The sequence below is a fragment of the Scyliorhinus torazame genome, chromosome 24, assembly GCF_047496885.1.
Source record: "Scyliorhinus torazame isolate Kashiwa2021f chromosome 24, sScyTor2.1, whole genome shotgun sequence".
Classification (NCBI taxonomy): Eukaryota; Metazoa; Chordata; class Chondrichthyes; order Carcharhiniformes; family Scyliorhinidae; genus Scyliorhinus; species Scyliorhinus torazame.
Window position 1 is genome coordinate 18,522,175 of NC_092730.1, and position 19,902 is coordinate 18,542,076.

Here is a 19,902-nt window from a genome sequence, read left to right on the forward strand (position 1 = left end):
CCGCGCGCACACACTGGACCGCGCGCACACACTGGACCGCGCGCACACACTGGACCGCGCGCACCCACTGGACCGCGCGCACCCACTGGACCGCGCGCACCCACTGGACCGCGCGCACCCACTGGACCGCGCGCACCCACTGGACCGCGCGCACCCACTGGACCGCGCGCACCCACTGGACCGCGCGCACCCACTGGACCGCGCGCACCCACTGGACCGCGCGCACCCACTGGACCGCGCGCACCCACTGGACCGCGCGCACCCACTGGACCGCGCGCACCCACTGGACCGCGCGCACACACTGGAACGCGCGCGCACACTGGAACGCGCGCGCACACTGGAAAGCGCGCGCACACTGGAACGCGCGCGCACACTGGAACGCGCGCGCACACTGGAACGCGCGCGCACACTGGAACGCGCGCGCACACTGGAACGCGTGCGCACACTGGAACCCGCGCGCGCACCCTGGGACCCACGCACGCACCCTGGGACGCGCGCGTGCACCCTGGAGCCCATGCGCGCACCCTGGAACGCACACACACTGGAACGCGCACACACACACACTGGAACGCGCACACACACTGGAACGTGCACACACACACTGGAACGCCCGCACACACACACACTGGAATGCGCGCACCCACTGGAACGCACACACACACAGGAACACGCACACACACACTGGAACGCGCACACAAAACACAGGAACGCACACACACACTGGAACGCACACACACACACTGGAACGCACACACACACTGAAACACACACACACACACTGGAACGCACACACACACACTGGAACGCGCACACAAAACACAGGAACGCGCTCACACACACGCACACTGGAATGCACACACGCACTGGAACGCGCACACACACTGGAACGTGCACACACACTGGAACGCGCACACACACACTGGAAGCGCGCACGCACACTGGAATGCACACACACACTGGAAAGCACACACACACTGGAACGCGCACACACACACTGGAACGCGCGCACACACACACACTGGAACGCACACACACACCCACTGGAACGCGCGCACACACTGGACTGCGCGCACATACTTGACCGCCCGCACACACTGGGCCGCGCGCACACACTGGACCGCGCGCACACACTGGACCGCGCGCACACACTGGACCGCGCGCACACACTGGACCGCGCGTGCACACTCACTGGACCACGCGCACTGACTGTAACTCGCGCACCCACTGGAACTCGCGCACCCACTGGAATCCGCGCACCAACTTGAACGCGCGCACACACACTGGAACACACACACACACTGGAACGCGCACACACACACTGGAACACGCACACACACACTGGAACGCACACACACACACTGGAACGCACACACACACACTGGAACGCACACACACACTGAAACACACACACACACACTGGAACGCACACACACACACTGGAACGCACACACACACACTGGAACGCACCCACACACTGAAACACACACACACACACAGGAACACGCACACACACACTGGAACGCGCATACAAAACACAGGAACGCACACACACACTGGAACGCACACACACACACTGGAACGCACACACACACTGAAACACACACACACACACTGGAACGCACACACACACACTGGAACGCGCACACAAAACACAGGAACGCGCTCACACACACGCACACTGGAATGCACACACGCACACTGGAACGCGCACACACACACTGGAACGCGTGCACATGCACACTGGAACACGCACACACATACTGGAACGCGCACACACATACTGGAACGCGCACACATACTGGAACGCGCACACACACCCACTGGAACGCGCACGCACACAGACTGGAACGCGCACACCCACACACTGGAACGCACACACCCACACACTGGAACGCACACACACACCCACTGGAACGCGCACACGCACCCACTGGAACGTGCACACGCACCCACTGGAACACGCACACGTACCCACTGGAACACGCACACGCACCCACTGGAACGCGCACATGCACCCACTGGGACGCGCACACGCACCCACTGGAACGCACACACGCACCCACTGGAACGCACACACGCACCCACTGGAACGCACACACTGGACCACGCGCGCACACTGGACCGCGCGCACACACTGGACCGCGCGCACACACTGGACCGCGCGCACACCCTGGACCGCGCGCACACACTGGACCGCGCGCACACACTGGACCGCGCGCACACACTGGACCGCGCGCACACACTGGACCGCGCGCACCCACTGGACCGCGCGCACCCACTGGACCGCGCGCACCCACTGGACCGCGCGCACCCACTGGACCGCGCGCACCCACTGGACCGCGCGCACCCACTGGACCGCGCGCACCCACTGGACCGCGCGCACCCACTGGACCGCGCGCACCCACTGGACCGCGCGCACCCACTGGACCGCGCGCACCCACTGGACCGCGCGCACACACTGGAACGCGCGCACACACTGGAACGCGCGCGCACACTGGAACGCGCGCGCACACTGGAACGCGCGCGCACACTGGAACGCGCGCGCACACTGGAACGCGCGCGCACACTGGAACGCGCGCGCACACTGGAACGCGTGCGCACACTGGAACCCGCGCGCGCACCCTGGGACCCACGCACGCACCCTGGGACGCGCGCGTGCACCCTGGAGCCCATGCGCGCACCCTGGAACGCACACACACTGGAACGCGCACACACACACACTGGAACGCGCACACACACTGGAACGTGCACACACACACTGGAACGCCCGCACACACACACACTGGAATGCGCGCACCCACTGGAACGCACACACACACAGGAACACGCACACACACACTGGAACGCGCACACAAAACACAGGAACGCACACACACACTGGAACGCACACACACACACTGGAACGCACACACACACTGAAACACACACACACACACTGGAACGCACACACACACACTGGAACGCGCACACAAAACACAGGAACGCGCTCACACACACGCACACTGGAATGCACACACGCACACTGGAACGCGCACACGCACACTGGAACGCGCGCACATGCACACTGGAACACGCACACACATACTGGAACGCGCACACACATACTGGAACGCGCACACATACTGGAACGCGCACACACACCCACTGGAACGCGCACACACACCCACTGGAACGCGCACGCACACAGACTGGAACGCGCACACCCACACACTGGAACGCACACACACACCCACTGGAACGCGCACACGCACCCACTGGAACGTGCACATGCACCCACTGGAACACGCACACGTACCCACTGGAACACGCACACGCACCCACTGGAACGCGCACATGCACCCACTGGGACGCGCACACGCACCCACTGGAACGCACACACGCACCCACTGGAACGCACACACTGGACCACGCGCGCACACTGGACCGCGCGCAGCCACTGGACCGCGCGCACACACACTGGAATGCACACACACTGGAAAGAACACACACACTGAGACGCACACACACACACACTGGATCGCGCACCCACTCACTGGAACACGCGCACACACACACTGGAACGCGCACACACACACTGGAATGCACACACACACACTGGAACACGCACACACACTGGAACGCACACACACACTGGATCGCACACACACACACACTGGAACGCACACACACACACACTGGAACGCACACACACACACTGGAACGCACACACACACACACTGGAACGCACACACACACACACACACTGGAACGCAAACACACTGGACTGCGCACACACACACTGGACCGCGCACACAGACACTGGAACACGCATGCACACACTGGAACACGCATGCACACACTGGAACGCGCACACACACACTGGAACGCGCACACACACACTGGAACGCACACACACACACGAACACACACACACACTGGAACGCGCACACACACACTGGAACTCACACACACTGAAATGCACACACACACTGGAATGCGCTCACACACACTGGAACGCGCACACGCACACTGGAATACACACACGCACACTGGAACGCGCACACGCACACTGGAACGCGCGCACACGCACACTGGAACGCGCGCACACACATTGGAATGCGCACACACACCAACTGGAACGCGCACACACACCCACTGGAAGGCGCACACACACCCACTGGAATGCGCACACACACCCACTGGAACGCGCACACACCCCACTGGAACGCGCACACACACACACTGGACCGCGCGCACACACTGGACCGCACGCACACCCGCACACTGGACCGCGCACACCCACACACTGGACCGCGCACACCCACTGGAACGCGCACACACACTGGAACGCGCACACACACTGGAACGTGCACACACACTGGAACGCGCACACACACACTGGAAGCGCGCACGCACACTGGAATGCACACACACACTGGAAAGCACACACACACTGGAACGCGCACACACACACTGGAACGCGCGCACACACACACACTGGAACGCACACACACCCCCACTGGAACGCGCGCACACACTGGACTGCGCGCACATACTTGACCGCGCGCACACACTGGACCGCGCGCACACACTGGACCGCGCGCACACACTGGACCGCGCGCACACACTCACTGGACCACGCGCACTGACTGTAACTCGCGCACCCACTGGAACTCGCGCACCCACTGGAATCCGCGCACCAACTTGAATGCGCGCACACACACTGGAACACACACACACACTGGAACGCGCACACACACACTGGAACACGCACACACTCACTGGAACGCACACACACACACTGGAACGCACACACACACACTGGAACGCACACACACACACTGGAACGCACACACACACTGAAACACACACACACACACTGGAACGCACACACACACTGGAACGCACACACACACACTGGAACGCACTCACACACACTGGAACGCACCCACACACTGAAACACACACACACACACACACAGGAACACGCACACACACACTGGAACGCGCACACAAAACACAGGAACGCACACACACACTGGAACGCACACACACACACTGGAACGCACACACACACTGAAACACACACACACACACTGGAACGCACACACACACACTGGAACGCGCACACAAAACACAGGAACGCGCTCACACACACGCACACTGGAATGCACACACGCACACTGGAACGCGCACACGCACACTGGAACGCGCGCACATGCACACTGGAACACGCACACACATACTGGAACGCGCACACACATACTGGAACGCGCACACATACTGGAACGCGCACACACACCCACTGGAACGCGCACACACACCCACTGGAACGCGCACGCACACAGACTGGAACGCGCACACCCACACAGTGGAACGCACACACACACCCACTGGAACGCGCACCCGCACCCACTGGAACGTGCACATGCACCCACTGGAACACGCACACGTACCCACTGGAACACGCACACGCACCCACTGGAACGCGCACACGCACCCACTGGGACGCGCACACGCACCCACTGGAACGCACACACGCACCCACTGGAACGCACACACTGGACCACGCGCGCACACTGGACCGCGCGCGCACACTGGACCGCGCGCGCACACTGGACCGCGCGCGCACACTGGACCGCGCGCGCACACTGGACCGCGCGCACACCCTGGACCGCGCGCACACACTGGACCGCGCGCACACACTGGACCGCGCGCACACACTGGACCGCGCGCACACACTGGACCGCGCGCACACCCTGGACCGCGCGCACACACTGGACCGCGCGCACACACTGGACCGCGCGCACACACTGGACCGCGCGCACACACTGGACCGCGCGCACCCACTGGACCGCGCGCACCCACTGGACCGCGCGCACCCACTGGACCGCGCGCACCCACTGGACCGCGCGCACCCACTGGACCGCGCGCACCCACTGGAACGCGCACACACTGGAACGCGCGCACACACTGGAACGCGCGCACACACTGGAACGCGCGCACGCACTGGAACGCGCGCCCACACTGGAACGCGCGCACACACTGGAACGCGCGCGTACACTGGAACGCGCGCGTACACTGGAACGCGCGCGTACACTGGAACGCGCGCGCACACTGGAACGCGCGCGCACACTGGAAAGCGCGCGCACACTGGAACGCGCGCGCACACTGGAACGCACACACGCACCCACTGGAACGCACACACTGGACCACGCGCGCACACTGGACCGCGCGCGCACACTGGACCGCGCGCGCACACTGGACCGCGCGCGCACACTGGACCGCGCGCGCACACTGGACCGCGCGCGCACACTGGACCGCGCGCGCACACTGGACCGCGCGCGCACACTGGACCGCGCGCGCCCACTGGACCGCGCGCACCCACTGGACCGCGCGCACCCACTGGACCGCGCGCACCCACTGGACCGCGCGCACCCACTGGACTGCGCGCACCCACTGGACCGCGCGCACCCACTGGACCGCGCGCACCCACTTGAACGCGCACACATTGGAACGCGCGCACACACTGGAACGCGCGCACACACTGGAACGCGCGCACACACTGGAACGCGCGCACGCACTGGAAGGCGCGCACACACTGGAACGCGCGCACACACTGGAATGCGCGCACACACTGGAACGCGCGCGTACACTGGAACGCGCGCGCACACTGGAACGCGCGCGCACACTGGAAAGCGCGCGCACACTGGAACGCGCGCGCACACTGGAACGCGCGCGCACACTGGAACCCGCGCGCGCACCCTGGGACCCACGCACGCACCCTGGGACGCGCGCGTGCACCCTGGAGCCCATGCGCGCACCCTGGAACGCACACACACTGGAACGCGCACACACACACACTGGAACGCGCACACACACTGGAACGCGCACACACACACTGGAACGCCCGCACACACACACACTGGACCGCGCGCGCACACTGGACCGCGCGCACACCCTGGACCGCGCGCACACACTGGACCGCGCGCACACACTGGACCGCGCGCACACACTGGACCGCGCGCACACACTGGACCGCGCGCACACCCTGGACCGCGCGCACACACTGGACCGCGCGCACACACTGGACCGCGCGCACACACTGGACCGCGCGCACACACTGGACCGCGCGCACCCACTGGACCGCGCGCACCCACTGGACCGCGCGCACCCACTGGACCGCGCGCACCCACTGGACCGCGCGCACCCACTGGACCGCGCGCACCCACTGGAACGCGCACACACTGGAACGCGCGCACACACTGGAACGCGCGCACACACTGGAACGCGCGCACACACTGGAACGCGCGCACGCACTGGAACGCGCGCCCACACTGGAACGCGCGCACACACTGGAACGCGCGCGTACACTGGAACGCGCGCGTACACTGGAACGCGCGCGTACACTGGAACGCGCGCGCACACTGGAACGCGCGCGCACACTGGAAAGCGCGCGCACACTGGAACGCGCGCGCACACTGGAACGCACACACGCACCCACTGGAACGCACACACTGGAACGCGCGCACACACTGGAACGCGCGCACACACTGGAACGCGCGCACGCACTGGAAGGCGCGCACACACTGGAACGCGCGCACACACTGGAATGCGCGCACACACTGGAACGCGCGCGTACACTGGAACGCGCGCGCACACTGGAACGCGCGCGCACACTGGAAAGCGCGCGCACACTGGAACGCGCGCGCACACTGGAACGCGCGCGCACACTGGAACGCGCGCGCGCACTGGAACGCGCGCGCACACTGGAACCCGCGCGCGCACCCTGGGACCCACGCACGCACCCTGGGACGCGCGCGTGCACCCTGGAGCCCATGCGCGCACCCTGGAACGCACACACACTGGAACGCGCACACACACACACTGGAACGCGCACACGCACCCACTGGAACGCACACACGCACCCACTGGAACGCACACACTGGACCACGCGCGCACACTGGACCGCGCGCACACACTGGACCGCGCGCACACACTGGACCGCGCGCACACCCTGGACCGCGCGCACACACTGGACCGCGCGCACACACTGGACCGCGCGCACACACTGGACCGCGCGCACACACTGGACCGCGCGCACCCACTGGACCGCGCGCACCCACTGGACCGCGCGCACCCACTGGACCGCGCGCACCCACTGGACCGCGCGCACCCACTGGACCGCGCGCACCCACTGGACCGCGCGCACCCACTGGACCGCGCGCACCCACTGGACCGCGCGCACCCACTGGACCGCGCGCACCCACTGGACCGCGCGCACCCACTGGACCGCGCGCACACACTGGAACGCGCGCACACACTGGAACGCGCGCGCACACTGGAAAGCGCGCGCACACTGGAACGCGCGCGCACACTGGAACGCGCGCGCACACTGGAACGCGCGCGCACACTGGAACGCGCGCGCACACTGGAACGCGTGCGCACACTGGAACCCGCGCGCGCACCCTGGGACCCACGCACGCACCCTGGGACGCGCGCGTGCACCCTGGAGCCCATGCGCGCACCCTGGAACGCACACACACTGGAACGCGCACACACACACACTGGAACGCGCACACACACTGGAACGTGCACACACACACTGGAACGCCCGCACACACACACACTGGAATGCGCGCACCCACTGGAACGCACACACACACAGGAACACGCACACACACACTGGAACGCGCACACAAAACACAGGAACGCACACACACACTGGAACGCACACACACACACTGGAACGCACACACACACTGAAACACACACACACACACTGGAACGCACACACACACACTGGAACGCGCACACAAAACACAGGAACGCGCTCACACACACGCACACTGGAATGCACACACGCACACTGGAACGCGCACACGCACACTGGAACGCGCGCACATGCACACTGGAACACGCACACACATACTGGAACGCGCACACACATACTGGAACGCGCACACATACTGGAACGCGCACACACACCCACTGGAACGCGCACACACACCCACTGGAACGCGCACGCACACAGACTGGAACGCGCACACCCACACACTGGAACGCACACACACACCCACTGGAACGCGCACACGCACCCACTGGAACGTGCACATGCACCCACTGGAACACGCACACGTACCCACTGGAACACGCACACGCACCCACTGGAACGCGCACATGCACCCACTGGGACGCGCACACGCACCCACTGGAACGCACACACGCACCCACTGGAACGCACACACTGGACCACGCGCGCACACTGGACCGCGCGCAGCCACTGGACCGCGCGCACACACACTGGAATGCACACACACTGGAAAGAACACACACACTGAGACGCACACACACACACACTGGATCGCGCACCCACTCACTGGAACACGCGCACACACACACTGGAACGCGCACACACACACTGGAATGCACACACACACACTGGAACACGCACACACACTGGAACGCACACACACACTGGATCGCACACACACACACACTGGAACGCACACACACACACACTGGAACGCACACACACACACTGGAACGCACACACACACACACTGGAACGCACACACACACACACACACTGGAACGCAAACACACTGGACTGCGCACACACACACTGGACCGCGCACACAGACACTGGAACACGCATGCACACACTGGAACACGCATGCACACACTGGAACGCGCACACACACACTGGAACGCGCACACACACACTGGAACGCACACACACACACGAACACACACACACACTGGAACGCGCACACACACACTGGAACTCACACACACTGAAATGCACACACACACTGGAATGCGCTCACACACACTGGAACGCGCACACGCACACTGGAATACACACACGCACACTGGAACGCGCACACGCACACTGGAACGCGCGCACACGCACACTGGAACGCGCGCACACACATTGGAATGCGCACACACACCAACTGGAACGCGCACACACACCCACTGGAAGGCGCACACACACCCACTGGAATGCGCACACACACCCACTGGAACGCGCACACACCCCACTGGAACGCGCACACACACACACTGGACCGCGCGCACACACTGGACCGCACGCACACCCGCACACTGGACCGCGCACACCCACACACTGGACCGCGCACACCCACTGGAACGCGCACACACACTGGAACGCGCACACACACTGGAACGTGCACACACACTGGAACGCGCACACACACACTGGAAGCGCGCACGCACACTGGAATGCACACACACACTGGAAAGCACACACACACTGGAACGCGCACACACACACTGGAACGCGCGCACACACACACACTGGAACGCACACACACCCCCACTGGAACGCGCGCACACACTGGACTGCGCGCACATACTTGACCGCGCGCACACACTGGACCGCGCGCACACACTGGACCGCGCGCACACACTGGACCGCGCGCACACACTCACTGGACCACGCGCACTGACTGTAACTCGCGCACCCACTGGAACTCGCGCACCCACTGGAATCCGCGCACCAACTTGAATGCGCGCACACACACTGGAACACACACACACACTGGAACGCGCACACACACACTGGAACACGCACACACTCACTGGAACGCACACACACACACTGGAACGCACACACACACACTGGAACGCACACACACACACTGGAACGCACACACACACTGAAACACACACACACACACTGGAACGCACACACACACTGGAACGCACACACACACACTGGAACGCACTCACACACACTGGAACGCACCCACACACTGAAACACACACACACACACACACAGGAACACGCACACACACACTGGAACGCGCACACAAAACACAGGAACGCACACACACACTGGAACGCACACACACACACTGGAACGCACACACACACTGAAACACACACACACACACTGGAACGCACACACACACACTGGAACGCGCACACAAAACACAGGAACGCGCTCACACACACGCACACTGGAATGCACACACGCACACTGGAACGCGCACACGCACACTGGAACGCGCGCACATGCACACTGGAACACGCACACACATACTGGAACGCGCACACACATACTGGAACGCGCACACATACTGGAACGCGCACACACACCCACTGGAACGCGCACACACACCCACTGGAACGCGCACGCACACAGACTGGAACGCGCACACCCACACAGTGGAACGCACACACACACCCACTGGAACGCGCACCCGCACCCACTGGAACGTGCACATGCACCCACTGGAACACGCACACGTACCCACTGGAACACGCACACGCACCCACTGGAACGCGCACACGCACCCACTGGGACGCGCACACGCACCCACTGGAACGCACACACGCACCCACTGGAACGCACACACTGGACCACGCGCGCACACTGGACCGCGCGCGCACACTGGACCGCGCGCGCACACTGGACCGCGCGCGCACACTGGACCGCGCGCGCACACTGGACCGCGCGCACACCCTGGACCGCGCGCACACACTGGACCGCGCGCACACACTGGACCGCGCGCACACACTGGACCGCGCGCACACACTGGACCGCGCGCACACCCTGGACCGCGCGCACACACTGGACCGCGCGCACACACTGGACCGCGCGCACACACTGGACCGCGCGCACACACTGGACCGCGCGCACCCACTGGACCGCGCGCACCCACTGGACCGCGCGCACCCACTGGACCGCGCGCACCCACTGGACCGCGCGCACCCACTGGACCGCGCGCACCCACTGGAACGCGCACACACTGGAACGCGCGCACACACTGGAACGCGCGCACACACTGGAACGCGCGCACACACTGGAACGCGCGCACGCACTGGAACGCGCGCCCACACTGGAACGCGCGCACACACTGGAACGCGCGCGTACACTGGAACGCGCGCGTACACTGGAACGCGCGCGTACACTGGAACGCGCGCGCACACTGGAACGCGCGCGCACACTGGAAAGCGCGCGCACACTGGAACGCGCGCGCACACTGGAACGCACACACGCACCCACTGGAACGCACACACTGGACCACGCGCGCACACTGGACCGCGCGCGCACACTGGACCGCGCGCGCACACTGGACCGCGCGCGCACACTGGACCGCGCGCGCACACTGGACCGCGCGCGCACACTGGACCGCGCGCGCACACTGGGCCGCGCGCGCACACTGGACCGCGCGCGCCCACTGGACCGCGCGCACCCACTGGACCGCGCGCACCCACTGGACCGCGCGCACCCACTGGACCGCGCGCACCCACTGGACTGCGCGCACCCACTGGACCGCGCGCACCCACTGGACCGCGCGCACCCACTGGAACGCGCACACACTGGAACGCGCGCACACACTGGAACGCGCGCACACACTGGAACGCGCGCACACACTGGAACGCGCGCACGCACTGGAAGGCGCGCACACACTGGAACGCGCGCACACACTGGAATGCGCGCACACACTGGAACGCGCGCGTACACTGGAACGCGCGCGCACACTGGAACGCGCGCGCACACTGGAAAGCGCGCGCACACTGGAACGCGCGCGCACACTGGAACGCGCGCGCACACTGGAACCCGCGCGCGCACCCTGGGACCCACGCACGCACCCTGGGACGCGCGCGTGCACCCTGGAGCCCATGCGCGCACCCTGGAACGCACACACACTGGAACGCGCACACACACACACTGGAACGCGCACACACACTGGAACGCGCACACACACACTGGAACGCCCGCACACACACACACTGGACCGCGCGCGCACACTGGACCGCGCGCACACCCTGGACCGCGCGCACACACTGGACCGCGCGCACACACTGGACCGCGCGCACACACTGGACCGCGCGCACACACTGGACCGCGCGCACACCCTGGACCGCGCGCACACACTGGACCGCGCGCACACACTGGACCGCGCGCACACACTGGACCGCGCGCACACACTGGACCGCGCGCACCCACTGGACCGCGCGCACCCACTGGACCGCGCGCACCCACTGGACCGCGCGCACCCACTGGACCGCGCGCACCCACTGGACCGCGCGCACCCACTGGAACGCGCACACACTGGAACGCGCGCACACACTGGAACGCGCGCACACACTGGAACGCGCGCACACACTGGAACGCGCGCACGCACTGGAACGCGCGCCCACACTGGAACGCGCGCACACACTGGAACGCGCGCGTACACTGGAACGCGCGCGTACACTGGAACGCGCGCGTACACTGGAACGCGCGCGCACACTGGAACGCGCGCGCACACTGGAAAGCGCGCGCACACTGGAACGCGCGCGCACACTGGAACGCACACACGCACCCACTGGAACGCACACACTGGACCACGCGCGCACACTGGACCGCGCGCGCACACTGGACCGCGCGCGCACACTGGACCGCGCGCGCACACTGGACCGCGCGCGCACACTGGACCGCGCGCGCACACTGGACCGCGCGCGCACACTGGACCGCGCGCGCCCACTGGACCGCGCGCGCCCACTGGACCGCGCGCACCCACTGGACCGCGCGCACCCACTGGACCGCGCGCACCCACTGGACCGCGCGCACCCACTGGACTGCGCGCACCCACTGGACCGCGCGCACCCACTGGACCGCGCGCACCCACTGGAACGCGCACACACTGGAACGCGCGCACACACTGGAACGCGCGCACACACTGGAACGCGCGCACACACTGGAACGCGCGCACGCACTGGAAGGCGCGCACACACTGGAACGCGCGCACACACTGGAATGCGCGCACACACTGGAACGCGCGCGCACACTGGAACGCGCGCGCACACTGGAAAGCGCGCGCACACTGGAACGCGCGCGCACACTGGAACGCGCGCGCACACTGGAACGCGCGCGCACACTGGAACGCGCGCGCGCACTGGAACGCGCGCGCACACTGGAACCCGCGCGCGCACCCTGGGACCCACGCACGCACCCTGGGACGCGCGCGTGCACCCTGGAGCCCATGCGCGCACCCTGGAACGCACACACACTGGAACGCGCACACACACACACTGGAACGCGCACACACACTGGAACGCGCACACACACACTGGAACGCCCGCACACACACACACTGGAATGCGCGCACACACTGGAACGCGCGCGTACACTGGAACGCGCGCGCAGACTGGAACGCGCGCGCACACTGGAAAGCGCGCGCACTGGAACGTGCGCGCACACTGGAACGCGCGCGCACACTGGAACGCGCGCGCACACTGGAACGCGCGCGCACACTGGAACGCGCGCGCACACTGGAACGCGTGCGCACACTGGAACCCGCGCGCGCACCCTGGGACCCACGCACGCACCCTGGGACGCGCGCGTGCACCCTGGAGCCCATGCGCGCACCCTGGAACGCACACACACTGGAACGCGCGCGCACACTGGAATGCGTGCGCACACTGGAACCCGCGCGCGCACCCTGGGACCCATGCACGCACCCTGGGACGCGCGCCTGCACCCTGGAGCCCATGCGCGCACCCTGGAACGCACACACACTGGAACGCGCACACACACACACTGGAACGCGCACACACACTGGAACGCGCACACACACACTGGAACGCCCGCACACACACACACTGGAACGCACACACACACACACAGGAACGCACACACACACACTGGAACGCGCGCGCACACACTGGAACGCACACACACACACTGGAACGCGCACACACACTGGAACGCACACACACACACACTGGAACGCACACACACACACACTGGAACGCACACACACACACACACACACAGGAACACACACACACACACTGGAACGCACACACACACACTGGAACGCACACACACTGCGTGGGCTGGCTGGTGTGGGGGGTGGAGATTCTCACTCACCATTCCGTGTCCAGATTTACTCCCTCGGATGATTTCCGGGGCCATGTACTCGATGGTTCCACAGAAAGAGTATGTCCGTGCCTTCTGTCAAACAGAGTGTCCGCAGTCATTACCTAACACTGACTTCAGGCCCAAAATGAACCCCCTCTTCCCTTTAACACACAGACGGAGTGGCCTCGGACCCCTAAACAACCCTGTCTGCTCCCTTTGATGGTTCAAAACCTCTGCCCTCTTGGATGGATCGGGTCGGAGTGGGTGGGGCAAGGAGTGGGTGGGGTGGGTGGGGTTCGACCTGTTCTCCTGGGTCCAATATTTATCCCTCAAACCACGATCTGGGTCCTCAGCACACTACTGTTTGCGGGATCTTGCCATGCACAAACTGTTTCCCTCGACGACCGCTCTTCGAAAAGGTCCCTCATTGACAGCAAGGGGTTTTGGGATGTTCGGGGGGGGGGGGGCGAAAGGGGTGACCAAAATGTCTTCGAACTCCCCGCGCCGCCCTGCCCCCTCCCGCGAGGTCAAAGGTCAGGCGCGCCTGACCGCCTCGTCTCCCACAGTCCTCGGCACAAGCTCACCTCGTCCGTGACAAACTCCTTGCTCAGGCCGAAGTCGGTGAGCACCACGTGGCCCTCGCTGTCCAGGAGAATGTTCTCCAGTTTGACATCTCTGTAAACGACCCCGAGCTGTGAGAGAAGGTTCGCAATCAGTGACAGCTAAAATACAGCAGAGAGGGAGAGGGGTAATCTGGCCCACCTGACAAAACTTTCGAATCGCTTCCGGTACTGCGTCGCCATTTGTTTCCCCCTCGGCGCGAGCTAAACCGCACCCGCCCCACCCCGCTCCCCTTCCCCATTCTGGTTTTGTCCCCAAATTATGTTTTGGGGGGGCAAGCCTTCCCTAGTTCATGAGGGGGGGGGGCAGGGAACAGCTTCCTAATTAATTCCACCGGAGACAACTGAGGTGCCCTAAGTGTCGGCCATGATGGGGCTCGTGGGCCTAACTCCCCTTGCGCCGTATCCAACACCACAGGAAGCCCCTCGTGCCTGTGAAGGCTCTGTGAAAGCATGAACCAGTTAGGCCCAACTCGTCCTTTCCTTAGAACCATAGACTCCCTACAGTGCAGAATGAGGCCATTCGGCCCATCGGGTCTGCACCGACCCTCTGAAAGAGCACCCTGCCTAGGCCCGATCCCCATCCTGTCCTTGTAACTCACCCAAAACTTTGGACACTAAGGGCAATTTAGCGCGGCCAATCCACCTAACCTTTGGTCCGTGGGAGGAAACCGGAGCACCCGGAGGAAACCCACGCAGACACCGGGGGGGGGGGGGGGGGGGGGGGAGGGGAGGACGTACAGACTCCGCACAGGCAGTGACCCGAGGCCGGGATCGAACCCGGGTTCCCAGGCGATGTGAGGCGCTAACCATGATGCCCCATTCCGCATTGTGGAAGCCTCGATTAAGTCACCTCCCCGCCCTTCCCACAAAACCTTCTCTGCACGAAGGAGAACAATCCCAGCTTCCCCACTCTCTCCAGGCCCAAATCCCCTGGTACGGTTCAGTAAATCGCCCCACCTCCCTCCGAGGCACAGAAATCCCGCTTGAAGTTACACGCCCAGAATCAGACACCAGGGGCGAAATTCTCCCGAAACGGCGCCAATCAGACGGGCATCGCGCCGCCCTAAAGGTGCGGAATGCTCCGCATCTTTGGGGGCCGAGCCCCAACATTGAGGGGCTAGGCCGACGCCGGAGGGATTTCCGCCCCGCCAGCTGGCGGAAACGGCCTTTGGTGCCCCGCCAGCTGGCGCGGAAATGACATCCCCGGGCGGAGCATGCGCGGGAGCGTCAGCGGCCGCTGACAGTTTCCCCGCGCATGCGCAGTGGGGAGAGTCTCTTCCGCCTCCGCCATGGTGGAGACCGTGGCAGAGGGGGAAGGGAAAGAGTGCCCCCACGGCACAGGCCCCCCCGCGGATCGGCGGGCCCCGATCGCGGGCCAGGCCACCGTGGGGGCACCCCCCCCCCGGGGCCAGATCGCACCGCGCCCCCCCCCCCCCAGGACCCCGGAGCCCGCGCCGCCTTGTCCCGCCGTTCAAAAGGTGGTTTAATCCACGCCGGCGGGACAGGCAATTTATCGGCGGGACTTCGGACCATCCGGGCCGGAGAATCCAGCGGGGGGGCCCGCCAACCGGTGCGGCCCGATTCCCGCCCCCGCCGAATCTCCGGTACCGGAGACTTCGGCAACCGGCGGGGACGGGATTCACGGCGGCCCCCGGCGATTCTCCAACCCGGCGGGGGGTCGGAGAATGACACCCCAGATTGCAGCTGATAACCCGCACAGTGATTTATACGGTTTAACATGAAGAACGAGGAAGCAATGCCTGGCGATGCAGACAGGGGGCGGTCACGGGAATATTTTTTATCCATTCCCGCTAATATCTCCGGCCCGGCCTTCTCGCCCCTTGCTCCTGTCCAGATTGGCCGCCTCAGGGACGAGCCAGCTCGCAGACACAGAAGGGTAGGCCCCGGGTGCTGGACAATGGAGGGCGTTCACGACAGCTGGGCATGCTGGGATACCCGACGGCTGGAGTCGGGGCGAAGAATCCGGCGGGAGATTGTAAGTCTCTAAGAGGGGGTGGGTAACGTGGGCAGGTGACGCAGGCTGCCCCAATATCGCACGACGAGACAAGGCCGGCGCGACACCAACCTTATGCAAGTGCTCCAGCGCTAGCACGATCTCCGCGATGTAGATGCGAACCTCTGCCTCGGAGAAGTGGTCTCGCTGGTAGAGGTGGGTGAACAGCTCACCCCCGCTGACATAGTCTGGGCAGAAGCAAAAAGAGGCAGCATTAAATTTTCTGGACATAACTTCCGGTGGCGGCCATTGGAGTGAGCGGTCGCACATTTGGTGGCTCCCGCTCGAAGAGGGCTTTAGTCTACCTCTCCCCGCCTGAATGTTGTGGTGTTTGAGGGCAAAGTGGTACGCGAGTGCCCAGGGAAGGTGAGGCTGGTGCATGGTTCAGCGGACAAGAAGTGCCACGAGGAAGAGAGAGCAGCTGGAGGAGGGCAGTTTTTGTGGTGCGACACTGGTGAAGATGGCGGAGGGCAAGGGGGCATCGCTGCCTGCCCAGTGGTCAATGGAGCAGCTGGTGGAGAGTTTCAACAGATACAGAGTAAAGCTCCCTCTACACTGTCCCCACCAAACACTCCCAGGACAGGTACAGCACGGGGTTAGATACAGAGTAAAGCTCCCTCTACACTGTCCCCACCAAACACTCCCAGGACAGGTACAGCACGGGGTTAGATACAGAGTAAAGCTCCCTCTACACTGTCCCAATCAAACACTCCCAGGACAGGTACAGCACGGGGTTAGGTACAGAGTAAAGCTCCCTCTACACTGTCCCCATAAAACACCCCCAGGACAGGTACAGCACGGGCTTAGATACAGAGTAAAGTTCCCTCTACACTGTCCCCATCAAACACTCCCAGGACAGGTACAGCACGGAGTTAGATACAGAGTAAAGCTCCCTCTACACTGTCCCCATCAAACACTCCCAGGACAGGTACAGCACGGGGTTAGATACAGAGTAAAGCTCCCTCTCCACTGCCCCCATCAAACACTCCCAGGACAGGTACAGCACGGGTTAGATACAGAGTAAAGCTCCCTCTACACTGTCCGCACCAAACACTCCCAGGACAGGTACAGCACGGGGTTAGATACAGAGTAAAGCTCCCTCTACACTGTCCCCATCAAACACTCCCAGGACAGGTACAGCACAGAGTTAGATACAGAGTAAAGCTCCCTCTACACTGTTCCCATCAAACACTCCCAGGACAGTTACAGCACGGGGTTAGATACAGAGTAAAGCTCCCTCTGCACTGTCCCCATCAAACACTCCCAGGACAGGTACAGCACGGGGTTAGATACAGAGTAAAGCTCCCTCTACACTGTCCCCATCAAACACCCCCAGGACAGGTACAGCACGGGGTTAGATACAGAGTAAAGTTCCCTCTACACTGTCCCCATCAAACACTCCCAGGACAGGTACAGCACGGGGTTAGATACAGAGTAAAGCTCCCTCTACACTGTCCCCATCAAACTCTCCCAGGACAGGTACAGCACGGGGTTAGATACAGAGTAAAGCTCCCTCTCCACTGCCCCCATCAAACACTCCCAGGACAGGTACAGCACGGGTTAGATACAGAGTAAAGCTCCCTCTACACTGTCCGCACCAAACACTCCCAGGACAGGTACAGCACGGGGTTAGATACAGAGTAAAGCTCCCTCTACACTGTCCCCATCAAACACTCCCAGGACAGGTACAGCACAGAGTTAGATACAGAGTAAAGCTCCCTCTACACTGTTCCCATCAAACACTCCCAGGACAGGTACAGCACAGAGTTAGATACAGAGTAAAGCTCCCTCTGCACTGTCCCCATCAAACACTCCCAGGACAGGTACAGCACGGGGTTAGATACAGAGTAAAGCTCCCTCTACAATGTCCCCATCAAACACTCCCAGGACAGGTACAGCATGGAGTTAGATACAGAGTAAAGCTCCCTCTACACTGTCCCCATCAAACACTCCCAGGACAGGTACAGCACGGGGTTAGATACAGAGTAAAGCTCCCTCTACACTGTCCCCATCAAACACTCCCAGGACAGGTACAGCATGGGGTTAGATACAGAGTAAAGCTCCCTCTACACTGTCCCCATCAAACACTCCCAGGACAGGTACAGCACAGGGTTAGATACAGAGTAAAGCTCCCTCTACACTGTGCCCATCAAACACTCCCAGGACAGGTACAGCACGGGGTTAGATACAGAGTAAAGCTCCCTCTACACCGTCCCCATCAAACACTCCCAGGACAGGGACAGCACGGGTTAGATACAGAGTAAAGCTCCCTCTACACTGTCCCCATCAAACACTCCCAGGACAGGTGCAGCACGGGGTTAGATACAGAGTAAAGCTCCCTCTACACTGTCCCCATCAAACACTCCCAGGACAGGGACAGCACGGGGTTAGATACTGAGTA

General features: G+C 63.6%; 2 protein-coding genes across 3 annotated transcripts in view; one reads left to right on the plus strand and one right to left on the minus strand.

The window, feature by feature from the left end:
* Nucleotides 1-19,902, plus strand: part of LOC140400210 (neurexin-2-like) — a 2,085,493-nt gene that overhangs the window by 367,015 nt on the left and 1,698,576 nt on the right. The gene's annotated exons all lie outside the window — the stretch shown is intronic.
* Nucleotides 1-19,902, minus strand: part of LOC140399946 (ribosomal protein S6 kinase alpha-5-like) — a 147,047-nt gene that overhangs the window by 97,197 nt on the left and 29,948 nt on the right. Inside the window, exons 4-6 of one of the 2 annotated variants that reach the window (XM_072489432.1) lie at nucleotides 17,574-17,689; nucleotides 15,449-15,556; nucleotides 14,874-14,954 (exon numbers count right to left, since the gene is read on the minus strand). In XM_072489432.1, the coding sequence (XP_072345533.1) occupies nucleotides 14,874-14,954; nucleotides 15,449-15,556; nucleotides 17,574-17,689 (305 nt within the window). Of the gene's footprint in view, nucleotides 1-14,873; nucleotides 14,958-15,448; nucleotides 15,557-17,573; nucleotides 17,690-19,902 lie in introns of both variants that reach the window. The other variant, XM_072489431.1, reaches the window with a different exon arrangement.